The 14,187-nt window shown below is 33.7% G+C and overlaps 1 protein-coding gene across 1 annotated transcript; it reads left to right on the top strand.

Annotated features, from left to right (window-relative positions):
- The first annotated feature begins 825 nt into the window (after nt 1-825).
- LOC107715679 (RNA 3'-terminal phosphate cyclase-like protein) lies at nt 826-13,956 on the top strand. The gene is made up of 6 exons (XM_016521851.1): nt 826-899; nt 1,101-1,225; nt 2,162-2,287; nt 2,507-2,663; nt 11,662-11,765; nt 13,625-13,956. Exons 1-6 carry the CDS (start codon nt 858-860, stop codon nt 13,776-13,778), a joined length of 708 nt encoding a protein of 235 aa, XP_016377337.1. The 5' UTR covers nt 826-857; the 3' UTR covers nt 13,779-13,956.
- Nucleotides 13,957-14,187: the final 231 nt, after the last annotated feature.

Below are 14,187 nucleotides of genomic sequence, written 5' to 3'. Positions count from 1 at the left end.
TCTAATCAGATTCAATGATCTATGCTAAGCTACAGCTAAAAGTGCTACCGCCAGACCCGAAGATCGGCTGAATGGATTAGAAAACGGTAAAACTCAACTGTTTAACTCTAGGGGAGTTGGAAAATGAGCCTATTTTCAAAAATAGTGGAGTGTTCCTTTAAATCTCATTTTGTTAAAAAAAAATCATGAACCGAATCGTGAAATCAAAATCGTGAGTCGAATCGTGAGTTGAGTGAATCGTTACATCCCTAGTTATTAGCCTTGTTAATGTGAAATTGCTGCATGGGTTTTCACTCATCTGATCACTTGCATCATAACATTCTGTTTTATAATTTTACAATCTTTGTTCTTACAAAATAAGCACTATGAAGTAGTTTTGTGCAAAAAAAAAAAGGGTTAGGGTTAACATAAGACTAACATAACCCTAACATAAGAGCAAGGTGAAATATATACATCTGGAAACTAAACATGGCATAAAGTTTATATGTTAGCACATGGACATACTGTATACTGAATTACTTGAATTTTAATTTTAATTAAATTACATGTTATTTTATTTTACATTTTTTATTTTAATTGTTAATCTTTTAATAAAGAGTGTAATTGTATAACTGTTCATATGACTGTTTTGTTTTTGTTTTTTAGTTTTTTTTACTTTTGGCCAGATTTTCCTTATTTTTTTACTTTCAGTTTTCATCACAATCCAGTATCAGTCGACATTTATTCTTTGTATTGAGTTGTGTGTGTGGTAATACTATAGTGATCACATTTGATTCTTCTGCTTTGATGTCTAATTATCTGTATAAAATGCCCATGTTCTCTAGGTGGATCTTCTGAAGGTCACTGCTATTCCTTTGATGAAGAAGTTTGGGATCGATGGAGACGGTCTGGAAATAAAGGTCTGTCAGTAGTGTGTCAGACAAAAAAAAAAAAAAAACTTTTTAAAACAAGTCCATTAATTTGGCAGCCACCTTAGTTTCCCAGTGAATGCATGAACTGATGAAGCAATGCAGTTCAAGTTGCTTTGGATAAACGCATCTGCCACGTGCATAAATGCGGTTGGGTTGTGTGCTAGCGTTGTGTTGATGGTGTTTATACAGGTGCTGAAGCGAGGCATGGCTCCTGCAGGAGGAGGTGAGGTGCTCTTCACTTGTCCTGTGCGCCGTTCCATGAAACCCGTTCATCTCACGGAACCGGGAAAAATCAAGAGGATCCGAGGAACAGCGTATCCTTCCATTGATAATAGAACCGGTCACCAGGAATTCTGATCATTCTATCCATAGAGGCTGACACAGAGCCACAATACAAGTGAAATTTCACTAGTTTCGAAATCAGGGCCCATATTCACAAAACATTTAATCTTACCGCTAAGAGTTCTCCTAAAAAGCAGTAAAACCACTTTAAACCTCTTCAGAAAGCTGCTAAGAGCAACTTTTACTAAGGAATGGGGAGAAATCCTAATGTAAGAGAAAGGGCGGAGTTAAGCTCATTACTATGGATGATGTCATCAAGCTTACTAACTATGATTGGCTGATAGGGGAGGGGTCTCTCATTTAATCAGATAAATATTGTAGAAGGAGTATCATGTTGCCATATTCAAATCAAGAGTTTAAAATAAAAATGTTGCCATTTTCAAATAGAGTTTAAAATGTAGGCTGACTTTTCACAGATTTAGGACCTGTTTTTTTTGGAAACCCATATTCGCCACTGAATATAAAAAAAGTAATGGCAACTTTTTATCTCACAATTGACATTTTTTGACTTTTTTCTCGCAATTGCAAGTTTACAACTTGCAATTCTGATTTTTCTTACAATTGCGAGTTTAAATCACACAGTTGTGACTTTATAACTTGCAATTGTACTTTATATCTTGCAATTCTGAGAAAAAAAAGCCTTTTACCTTTTTTTCCTTTATTCAGTGGCTTTATTCCTGAAATACTCTTAGTATTTAAGTACTCTTACTCCCATCATTTTCGGAAAAGTAGCAGCTACTATTTGTTGTAAGATGTTTTGTGAATATGGCTCCAGTTTTTGAGGAACACTTTTTGAAGTTATCTATTAACCAGTCAAATCAAAGCAGGGTCATCTAGCCTTCGAGTGTTTTTCGTTGATGTCTCTCTTCACTGGTGTTTAGTGTTGATCTTTGACCGTCGTGCGTCAGGTTCTCGGTGCGAGTTTCTCCTCAGATGGCCAACAGGATCGTGGACTCGGCCAGGAGCATCCTGAACAAATTCATCCCGGATATTTACATCTACACCGACCACATGAAGGGTGCCAGCTCTGGGAGGTGAGTTACTGCAGGCTGATGACTTAAAGCTGAACTGATTGTCAATAATTAAGGGATTTTTATTGAACATTGGCATTAGAGTGGGGTTTAGTTGTGAAGCAATTTCAATGACCGAGCAAACACCCCAGTAATGGCTCGGACGCCACACTAATCTCGTGCTAGTAAGCAGCGAGTAAGAGGTTATGGTGAAGTGACTAATACACTGTGTGTTGTGTGCAGGTCTCCAGGGTTCGGTCTGACGCTGGTGGCTGAGACGGTGAACGGCACGTTTCTGGGCGCTGAGGTCGTGTCCACACCGCAGGGTCAGGGAGATCCGGTGCTGCCGGAGGACTTGGGCAGAAACTGTGCCAAACTACTGCTGGAGGAGGTCTATAGGGTGAGCAGAACCAAACACACACACATTTGGTTTCCATAATTTATGGGGACTCTCTATAGGCGTAATTGTTTTCATATTGTCCAGTCTGTATTTTCCTATTCTCTACACTACCCCTCACTCAAAACTACAGGCATTTTTAGATTCTCAAAAAATATATTTTGTATTATTTAAAAGCTGTTTTCATTCAATCAATCAACATTTATTGGCCAAGTATGCATAACATACAAGGTTGTTTTATGAGGCATCCCACACATAAAAAAACTCACTTAAAATATTACAGAAGAGAGAACACAAAAAAAAAATTACAAAATAAGTTTTTGGTTCCCCATGGGGACCAAAAATGCAAAAAAATGTCAAGGTATACTAGGCAGGACCACACACACTCAAACAAACACACACACACATTCACATACCTTTCAAACAAACGCACACTCAAACATACACACACACATTCACACACCTTTCAAACAAACACAAGCACACACACACACACACACACACACACTCAAACAAACACACACACACACACACCTCAAACACACAAACACTCTCACACACACCTCAAACACACAAACACTCACACAGACACACACACACACAAACAAACACTCTCTCACACACACACACACACACACACACACACCTCAAACACACAAACAAACACTCTCACACACACACATGCATTCACACACCTTTGAAACGCACACACACACCTCAAGCACACACACACATCAAATAAACACACAAACACACACACACCTCAAACAAACACACACACACATGCATTCACAAACAAACACACACACATTCACACACCTTTCAAACACACACACACACACCTCAAACACACACATGCATTCACACACCTTTCAAACAAACACACACACACATTCACACACCTTTCAAACACACACACACACACCTCAAACACACACATGCATTCACACACCTTTCAATTGCTTGCTGATTATTGTTTAGCCTGTACCCTGTTCCGAGTCTCTGTGTTTCCTTGCCTTGCCTTCTTGTTTACACCTTTCAAACAAACACAAACACACACACACGCGCACGCACACACCTCAAACACACACACACACACACTCAAACAAACACACACACAACATGCATTCACACACCTTTCAAACAAACACACACACACAAACAAACACACTCAAACAAACACACACACACATGCATTCACACACCTTTCAAACAAACACTCACACACACACCTCAAACACACACACACACCTCAAACACACAAACAACCACTCACACACACACACATGCATTCACACACCTTTCAAGCAAACACAAACACATACACACACACACACATGCATTCACACACCTTTCAAACACACACACCCACATCAAATAAACACACACACACACATGCATTCACCCACCCTTCAAACACACACATTCACACCTTTCAAACACACAAAACAAACACACACACACACATTCACACACCTTTGAAACGCACACACACACCTCAAGCACACACGCACATCAAATAAACACACACACACCTCAAACAAACACACTCAAACACACACACACACACACATCCATTCACACACCTTTCAAACAAACACGAACACACACACACATTCACACACCTTTCAAACACACACACCTCAAACACACACACTCACACATTAAATAAATATATTTGTATTTAAAAATAAAAAAAATACTCTGTTTTATGAAAATAACGTATCTACTGAAATTAAAAAAGTAAATAAAAGAACAACAAATTACAGTCTTTTTTGTAAAGTGTTACCAGATATTTTAATGTTGATTAATTTTAATTCCTTTCAAACAAACACACACACACAAACAAACAAACAAACAAACACTCACACACACACCTCAAACACACACACACACCTCAAACACACAAACAACCACTCACACACACACACATGCATTCACACACCCCCCACACACACACACACACACATTCACACACCTTTGAAACGCACACACACCTCAAGCACACACGCACATCAAATAAACACACACACACCTCAAACAAACACACTCAAACACACACACACACACACATCCATTCACACACCTTTCAAACAAACACGAACACACACACACATTCACACACCTTTCAAACACACACACCTCAAACACACACACTCACACATTAAATAAATATATTTGTATTTAAAAATAAAAAAAATACTCTGTTTTATGAAAATAACGTATCTACTGAAATTAAAAAAGTAAATAAAAGAACAACAAATTACAGTCTTTTTTGTAAAGTGTTACCAGATATTTTAATGTTGATTAATTTTAATTAAACTGAAGCGGTGTCAATAGAGTTTTTGTTTCAATGGCAGACAGAGACATGACATCATTAATTCAACCAATGGGTTGATTTGGGGGCGGGGCTACCTGTTTGTTTGACCAATGACAGATGAAGGGGGTGTTTTAAACTTTAAAAAAGTTCTGAGGTCTGATCATTACTCTGAAAAGTGTTTGTCTGCTCACATTTTCATTTGGATAGAGTCTTAATCGAAGCGCGGTTTGGCTTGTTTACACTGTCCTGGTGCAGAGGCATGCTGGGAAATAGATGCTTGTCTGTCACATCTCATTATGAGAGGTGTGAGGTTGTTGTATGAGAAAGTTTGTGATTGAGAACGAGTGAGAGAGCCGGTGGGCCGCAGCGATTAGATCCGCTCTGCTAAAGGGGATTACAGCCGTCTAACCGTAATCCACTGTAACTCACTGTACAGACACCAGATAAACACTCAGCATACGCTCCCTTCATTGTGTGCACACGGGGAACACAAGCACCACCGGTCTCTCTCGCTGTGACGCATGTGACGTGAGTTAAAATGGGCTGATTCTGTGTTTTTCATACTGAGTTCTGGGTGGCAGGGTCGTTATAGGGCGTCTTTTTAGGGCTGTTAATATTTGAAGGCGCTGGCTGATCGCACACAACAGCCACTGCGTGCATGCATGCATTTGTGTGTGTGTGTGTGTGTGTGTGTTTGTGTTGAGGTTAATCAGTAGCTGGTGGTCAGTCTCTGTAGTAAACAGCTCCTGAATGCAGACTAGTTCTGATTGTGCTGCGGTTGACTAAACTGGAAAACATGATGTGAGTTTATGCTCTCTTTTTTTTTGGCTTGTTTTTAAATGAAAAAAGATGTTTAAATACTGTCTGCATGTTCAGCATGTTTTGTTTTTAATGCACTTCTGTGAATACATTTTTAAAACATTCAATATTTTGCTATTATTAAGGGAAAATTATTGAAATATATTATATTCATTAAGAAAACCTTGTTTATTATGTCACTGCTAGGTTTGTTTTGCTTATTTCTTTGGTTTTGAACATGAAATGCTTAAGTAGCAAGTAATTAGTATTTTTAATTGTTTTTATTTTTATATTATTACTATTTTATTTTGTATATTTTTATTTTTACTACTATTATATAATTTTATTTTAATTTTTATTTCTTTGATTTTGCACATGAAATGCATAACTAAGTAGTTTGTTATTAGTACATTTATTTATTAACACAAGCAAGTCCTTTTTATTTTTCTATATTTTTTTATTTGTGATTTGATTTGTTATTACTTCGATTTTGCACATGAAATGCATAACTAAGTAGCAAGTTATTAGTACGTCTAGTTATTAATACTTGCAAGTTCTTTTTATTTTTTACGATTTTATATAGCTTTATTTTTTAAATTAATTTTGTGTATTTCTTTGATTTCTGCACATCATGAAATGCATAAATGAGTGGCAGGTTATTAATACTTGTAGGTATTAATAAAAGCACGTTTTTTATTTTTATATTTGATTTTATAATTTATTTATTCATTAGAATATAGGCTATATATGAATGCTAGCAGCTAATGTTTTGATGTTGGGGGTGGGGTTACTTGTTATTCAACCAATGGCAGACAGGTGCAGTGTTAAAAACCTGTTTGAAATTAGTCATTATTTTCGCGATATTTTGTTGGTGCAGGAACAACACACTTCAGCTTTAAAAGGCTTTTTATTACAAAAAGACATGGTTGTTTTTAGCATGTTGTCATATGAACAATCTTTCATTTACTCTGAATTTGTCTTGGCAGTGCAGGAGTTATGGGAGTGTTTTTGTTCAAAAATGAAACCTTTTCTTGATACCCAAACATGTTAATAACACAATAGCATAATTTTGCACTTTTATTTTTATCTTTACTTGTCAAAATTAATTGCTGAGGATCAGACTTCATGAGTTCTGTTATGGTTAAGTGGCTTTTTTTCAGCAGCCAGTCATTGATCACCCAGCACTCCCAGATGTTGTTTGGTTATTTTCAGCAGTTTTCTGAATGACGCATACTCTTGTTTGTATTGAGTGTGTTTTGGCAGAGCTGTACGGTCACTGACACGCTCGTGTCCTTGTTTGTGTCAGCGGGTACGAGAGTATCGACTGCTGTCAGCGGACACAAACATGAGTCTCATCAAGAACTCTCATATTTCACTGCAAAATCAGAATAATATTTTGCATGGAAAAAATGAAGGCTAACTTTAGTATTCACATTATTTTCACGATAATGAAACACATTTTACACGAAAAGTCTCAATGCAAAAATAAAATATATTTTATGTAATTTGTAATTCTAATATTATTTATATATTACATTTTGTTTTTTTATACCATGGTAAAACGTAATTTTATATCATTTTATTTTATTATTTTTATGTTTATTTCTTTGATTTTGCACATGAAATGCTTAACTAAGTAGCAAGTAATTAGTATTTTTCATTGTTTTTATTTTTATATTATTACTATTTTATTTTGTATATTTTTATTTTTTATTTATTTTTATGGCTATTTTATATCATTTTATTTTCATTTTTGTTTACAACTCTCATATTTCACTGCAAAATCAGAATAATATTTTGCATGAAAAAATGAAGGCTAACTTTAGTATTCACATTATTTTCACGATAATGAAACACATTTTACCCGAAAAGTCTCAATGCAAAAATAAAATATATTTTATGTAATTTGTACTGTTAATATTATTTATATATTACATTTCGTTTTGGTAAAACGTAATAGTATTTAGTCTAATTTAGGCTGAGCTAAAACATTTAGATCAGACAGTATGATATTCATTATGAAAAAAATGCTTAATATATCGTTCATTGCGATACTTTGATCGTTTTTAATTAATGTTTTTAATTTTATTTATTTTTAATATGTCTATATAGTTTTTATTTATTTTTATTTCAGTTTCAGTTATTTTATATTCCTAATGACCCTAAATTAGGCTTAATTTTCTTAATGCAGCATATAATTTCTTGTTTTTTTAGGGAATGTTTTTACTTTGATATGTTTAGCTGCTACGTTTATAAAAAATAAAGAAAGAAAGAAAGAAAAAAATAAATCAATTTAGTTTTGTATTCATTTTAAATGTCTTAGTTTTTTGTTAGTTTAATATATTTTATTATATGTTGCTTTCTTTTGGCTCTGCTGCTGATGAAGCATTAATAAATATAAATTTTTCTTCTGAAACGCTTATTCCTGATTCTGAGCACAGATGGATGTTTCTGGAGATCTCATGTTTCGAAAACATGCGGCCGGTTGTTATGCAGCTTTGACAAAGACGTTCAGTGTGCGGCTTCATAATTACATTAACATTAACATTCATGCATTTGGCAGACACCTTTATCCAAAGTGACTTACACTGCAAATGTTTTTTTAATCAGATCATGCATTTCCTGGAAATTGAACCCATGACCTTGGTGTTGCTTGCACTTTCTCTACTTTTTGTGTTACATGAATACATTAATATTTTATCAGTATAATTCACAATTTTTCTTCAATTAAATCAGGTGTTACTGCTAAACATACAGACTTTTTTTTTTACTTTATTTTGTAGATAATTTCAGTGTGTTGTTGTTGTTTTTGTAAACATTCCATATTGACTTTAACAATCTAATCAATGTATTTTACCAGAAAACTGCACGGCAAAAATTGGTTCTTCATTTGGAAAAAGCAAATCAAGTTCAGAAACTTTCAAAATGTTGCTTACTACAATATAATGTAATGTTAATTGGTAAATATGACAGGAGCATCACGTGGAGAGCGAGTCTCACCTTCATTAACGCTCATGGAGCTAAATGTTTGGGACTTTTCCACCAGGCATTATGGGAAAGTTTCCGAGCGTTTCTCATCCATCATGATTCATGAAACAAAAAGTACAGCATTAGACCATCAAATCAATCCCTTTCGTGATGTCTCTTATTGGAGTCTCATTTCTCGGTGAGGATTGACTTTTTAAAAATCTTTGTAGTTTCTCATTCTTAATGCAAATGTAATGTTCCTAAACACGTCACTGTCTCTTTAAATGAGGACGTACAGTTATGTATTTTAGTTAATTGTGTGTCCAGGTTGATGTTCTGAGTTTGTTCATGAATGTCGATGGCTCAGACCTTTCTGTTTTGTGCTACTGTAATGAACGATAAAGATATTATCGATAAAATCGTGTTCTTATGTAGATCATTTTTAAGCTATAATGTATGTGAGTATGCTAATCATTCAGTACTGTGTAGGACTATGTATAAAAGCACTATTTTATCATATTCATGAACTAAAAGACCTGATTTATTGTTGCAATTGTTTCTGCTAGACTTGTTTCACTTATTTCTTTAATTTTGCACATGAAGTGCATTACTTAGTAGCAGTGTATTAATACTTTTAGTTATTAACATTTATTATTTTTATATTATTATTTGGTTACACTTTATTTTAAGGTGTTCTTGTTACAGTGTAATTATATATTTAAGTACTAAGTAATATTAACTACATGTACTTTATGGTTAGGGTTTGGTTTAGGGTTACTTGCATGTATTTTGCATAATTAAGTGTTATTATAATAGTAAGTACATGTAACGTGTGACAAGGACACCTTAAAATAAAGTGTTACCTATTAATAATTTCATTTAAATGTATTTTATTTTTATATATATAATTTGGTCTTTTTTTTTTTTTTTTTTTTTTTTTGAACAGGCCAACATAATTTTTTTTTTATAATTTTGTTATTATTAAAATTATTGAAATGTATATATTTTATGAATAGGAGTTTTGTTTTGGTTTTTGAACGGGCTGACAGGATGTTACAGCCAATGCTGTGATGTTGGGGGCGGGACTACTGGTTTGTTTAACCAATGGCAGACAGGTGGAGTGTTTGAAACCTGTTTGAAAACAGTCATTATTTTCAAACATTTTTCATTATAAATGCAAATGTTTTACTCTTCAGTTTTTTTAGTCATGTTGCTAAACGCTTCACATAAAGATACTATAATGTTTTTTTATGTTATACTTGAAAGTACATTGTTAATGTTAATAATTTCGTTTAAATGTATTTTATTTTTATATATATAATTTGGTCTTTTTTTTTTTTTTTTTTTTTTTTTTTTTTTTTTTTTTTTTTTTTTTTTTTTTTTTTTTTTTTTTTTTTTTTTTTTTTTTTTTTTTATTTAATTTGTTTTTTTTTTTTTTTTTTTTTTTTTTTTTTTTTGAACAGGCCAACATAATTTTTTTTTTATAATTTTGTTATTATTAAAATTATTGAAATGTATATATTTTATGAATAGGAGTTTTGTTTTGGTTTTTGAACGGGCTGACAGGATGTTACAGCCAATGCTGTGATGTTGGGGGCGGGACTACTGGTTTGTTTAACCAATGGCAGACAGGTGGAGTGTTTGAAACCTGTTTGAAAACAGTCATTATTTTCAAACATTTTTCATTATAAATGCAAATGTTTTACTCTTCAGTTTTTTTAGTCATGTTGCTAAACGCTTCACATAAAGATACTATAATGTTTTTTTATGTTATACTTGAAAGTACATTGTTAATGCCATCATGCTTATGAATATTCTAATCATTCAGTGCCATGGAGGGCTACATATGAAAGCATCATGGTAAAGTTGTGCTGTGGTTCTTTGTGAGAGTCAAAGTGGATTTTAAAGTGTTTGCATGTGGATCAAACTTGAATTATGTCATTTGCATGTGTGGTTTACAGTGCACAGGATCGATGGTTAATGTAGTGATGAATTCATCAGACTCAGAGGAGCTCTTCAGGCTCAGACTGAGATGCAGATCCGTGTTTGAGGAACATTTTCCTGAATATCCCGCACGTTCTCCATTTAAAGCGGCAGTGTGTGGTTTACACGAGGATGAGCGTGTGTTCAGATAGTTAGCAGTGTGTGAGCTTCATGTTCAGAGCCACTAAAGCTTGACGTTTTGACGACTGCTTGTGAACGACTGTCGATGGAGAAACACTTTTTACCAGCCAAACCTTGAGCCAGTGTTACTTTGGGTTCGTTGAGATACTATTATAGCTTTCATTAATGTCATAATTCGTTTTTATATTGTCAATTTTCATTCAAATTGTAGTTGTTTTTGTCTTTCTTATTAGTTTTTAGTGTATAGTTAAAAAAAAAAAATTTTGTTTAGTATTCATTTTTATTTCATTTAAGTTTTTTTTTTTGTATTTTAGTCATGTCAATTTTCATTCAAATTGTAGTTGTTTTTGTCTTTCTTATTAGTTTTTAGTGTATAGTTAAAAAAAAAAAATTTGTTTAGTATTCATTTTTATTTCATTTAAGTTTTTTTTTTGTATTTTAGTTGGTTTTTGTTAATTTTGCTAGTTTTTATTGTAGTATATCAAGTTTTTTTTATAGCTTTTTATTTTAATGCATCAATTTATTAATTTTAGTTTCAGCTTTTATTTTAGTACATCAAGTTTTTTTTTTATGAATTTTTGTTTGAGTTTAGTATGTTATTTTAGTACATCAAGTTAAACTAAATGAAAACAATATCCTTGGCAGCTAGCTAAATTAAAATAATTTTCAGTTATTGTTCATTTAGTTTTAAGAAAGTTTTTTTAGTTTTTTTCTTAGTTTCATGTAACTTTAATAACCCTGCTTTGACCCCATTGATTCTGACCTTTATTTTTATTTTTTTCTCTCTTCCAGGGCGGCTGTGTGGATTCGACCAATCAGAGTCTGGCTCTCTTGTACATGATGTTAGGTCAACAAGATGTGTCTAAAACACTGCTAGGACCCCTCTCACCCTACACGTGAGCACTCACATACACACACAACCCTGACGTGTTTTTCAGGGATCTGACATAACTATCACGTATTCAAGTAAACATAAATTGCAAAAAATATCAAATGTCATTTCAAACTGCTTGCGACTTTTCCATGTGATGCAGAAAGACTTCCATCTTTACTTTTACTGTTAGCTTGTATGGGGTTAGATATCTGCCACAATTCTGCGTGCGAAAGATCATATTTTGAGCGCACAAAAGTACATTTTGCACGCTACGCGATCTGAGTTTTGTGGAGAAAATGTTCATCTCGCAAAGAAGAAAGTATTTCGAGCGCACTAAAATAAATTTTGCTTTTAAAATAAGCTTTTGAATGTGTGCAGACCTTCTCTTTTGCGCGTGCAACATTTCACTAGCTTGCTCCCTTGAGGCCCGCCCTCAGTGCTCTCTAAATGCCAACGGCGTGCTTGCTCAACACAACCCAGCGTTACAATATGCCATAATTCCAGCCAATCAGAGACGAGGCTGCTAAATTCTGATTGGCTGCCTTGACAACCAATCACAACAAAAATGAAATTGTGGCAGAGATCTAATCCCATAAGCTTGGTGCCATTTGACGCGGATGCTTTTCCTTTTTTTTAATGCATATACAATTGTGGCATCCAGAACTGTCTTTTTCTCAGTGCTAATATTCCATCTGTCATGTTCTGCTTTACGTTTTGTGTCCGGATCCAGCAGTTTTCTCTCTGCCGTCATGAATTGTCCATCTTCAGTTATCATGGTACCGGTGCTGTGTGCCTGTCAAGTACAGTACTATGATAACTGAAGATTGACGGTGCCAACACGCGTCTCACCTCCAGTGGACTCCAGCTTCATATGTGTGCAGGAGATTGATGCTGAAAAATGCCTAAAAAATCTTCTCAATTTTGCCTTTTGATCAGTGTGTTTTTAGTAGCGTTGAGATACTATTATAGTATTTATTAATAGTTTGAATAAATTTTTATATTTAATTTTAATTTTTTTTAGTTTTAGTCATTTTATTTTTTTTGGCATTTTTATTTTTTTTTGTCTTTTTAGTGTTTTTTTTTTTTTTTAGCTTTAGTTATTTTAGTACATCAAGTTAAACTAAATGAGAAATGCTTCCTTGGCAACTAACTGAAATATATTTTTATTTTATTTTTTTTTTTTTTCAGTTAACATTTATTTTATTTTTTAAAAAAAAAAATTTATTTTAGTTAACTATATTAACCCCCCTTTTTGGTATTTTTATTAGAATTTTACATTATATTAATGCTGTTTTTAATGTGGTCTTGAATAATGCTGTTTTCTTTAGATCATAAGGATTGTTCATTTTAAACTAACAATAATTTTTTTTTTTTTTGATACTGTATTATTACTGTGGTATGCAACTGCAACCACATGTTCTGGACTTGGAAAATGTCTTGTCCGTGTATGTAGGAATGTATTTGCTTTTGTCATTGTGCAGTGTCCTTGAGCTTGGGAAAGGCGCTATATAAATTAAACTTATTATTATTATTTATTATTATTAATAAATCAGGGATTCCAAAACATTGTTGACAGCCAAACCCCTTGGTCCTAACAGAATTTAATATTTCTATAATTTAACAACCTTAACGGTTCTCTAATGTTGGTTAATGGTCACATGACATGCAGGTACACAAATAAAATACTTTCACTTTTTGTTTAATTGTTTCAAATTACTTTTATTTTTAATATATTTCATTTTTTATTTTTTATTATTTATTTGATTTAATAATTTATTTACATTTTATTTTCAAATTATTCCTTTATTTATTTCTTTACTTTATATTTTGTGATTTACTTTGTTATAACCCATCATCTAACTCTCACTGTTTTCCATGCAGGGTCGAGTTCCTGAGACACATCCGAGACTTCTTTCAGATCATGTTCAAGATCGAGCAACAGAAACCTGGAGAAGATGAGCGGAAAGGAGGAGAGAAGGTCCTGATGACGTGTGTGGGAGCCGGATACAGCAACATCAGCAAAACCATCAAATAAAGACCTTAGGACCGAAGATTTCGTGTTATACTCAATGTTTTTGTATTATCCCATATTTTATCATAAAGAAGTGTCTGCTGAACTGCTTTTGTACCACTTTGAGAGGCATTTTTCTGCTTCACAATGCATTTTCAGACGGACGTGCGAGTAATAAACGCATGTGCCGTTTCTTTGCTGATCTCTGCGTTTCTCAGGTGTTTGATATTCTCTCTGCATTTCTGCATCTTTAACTCGCGCCTCAGTCCGTCCCACAGAGGTCTTATCTTTCTCCAGTCCACAATCCCATCTCAGTTCAGCGAACTACAACGACAGGGACATCTGCATGATGCATTCGCTTACAAAACACACCACTGCTGTTAAAGACTTCATGAAATCAGAACGGGAATTGTAAGGGTTTGACTCGTGTCGA

This window comes from Sinocyclocheilus rhinocerous, unplaced genomic scaffold (assembly GCF_001515625.1).
Source record: "Sinocyclocheilus rhinocerous isolate Xijiao unplaced genomic scaffold, SAMN03320098_v1.1 scaffold4648, whole genome shotgun sequence".
NCBI classification, from domain to species: domain Eukaryota; kingdom Metazoa; phylum Chordata; class Actinopteri; order Cypriniformes; family Cyprinidae; genus Sinocyclocheilus; species Sinocyclocheilus rhinocerous.
Note: the sequence above shows the minus strand (reverse complement) of the source record. Positions and strands in the feature narration are given on the sequence as shown.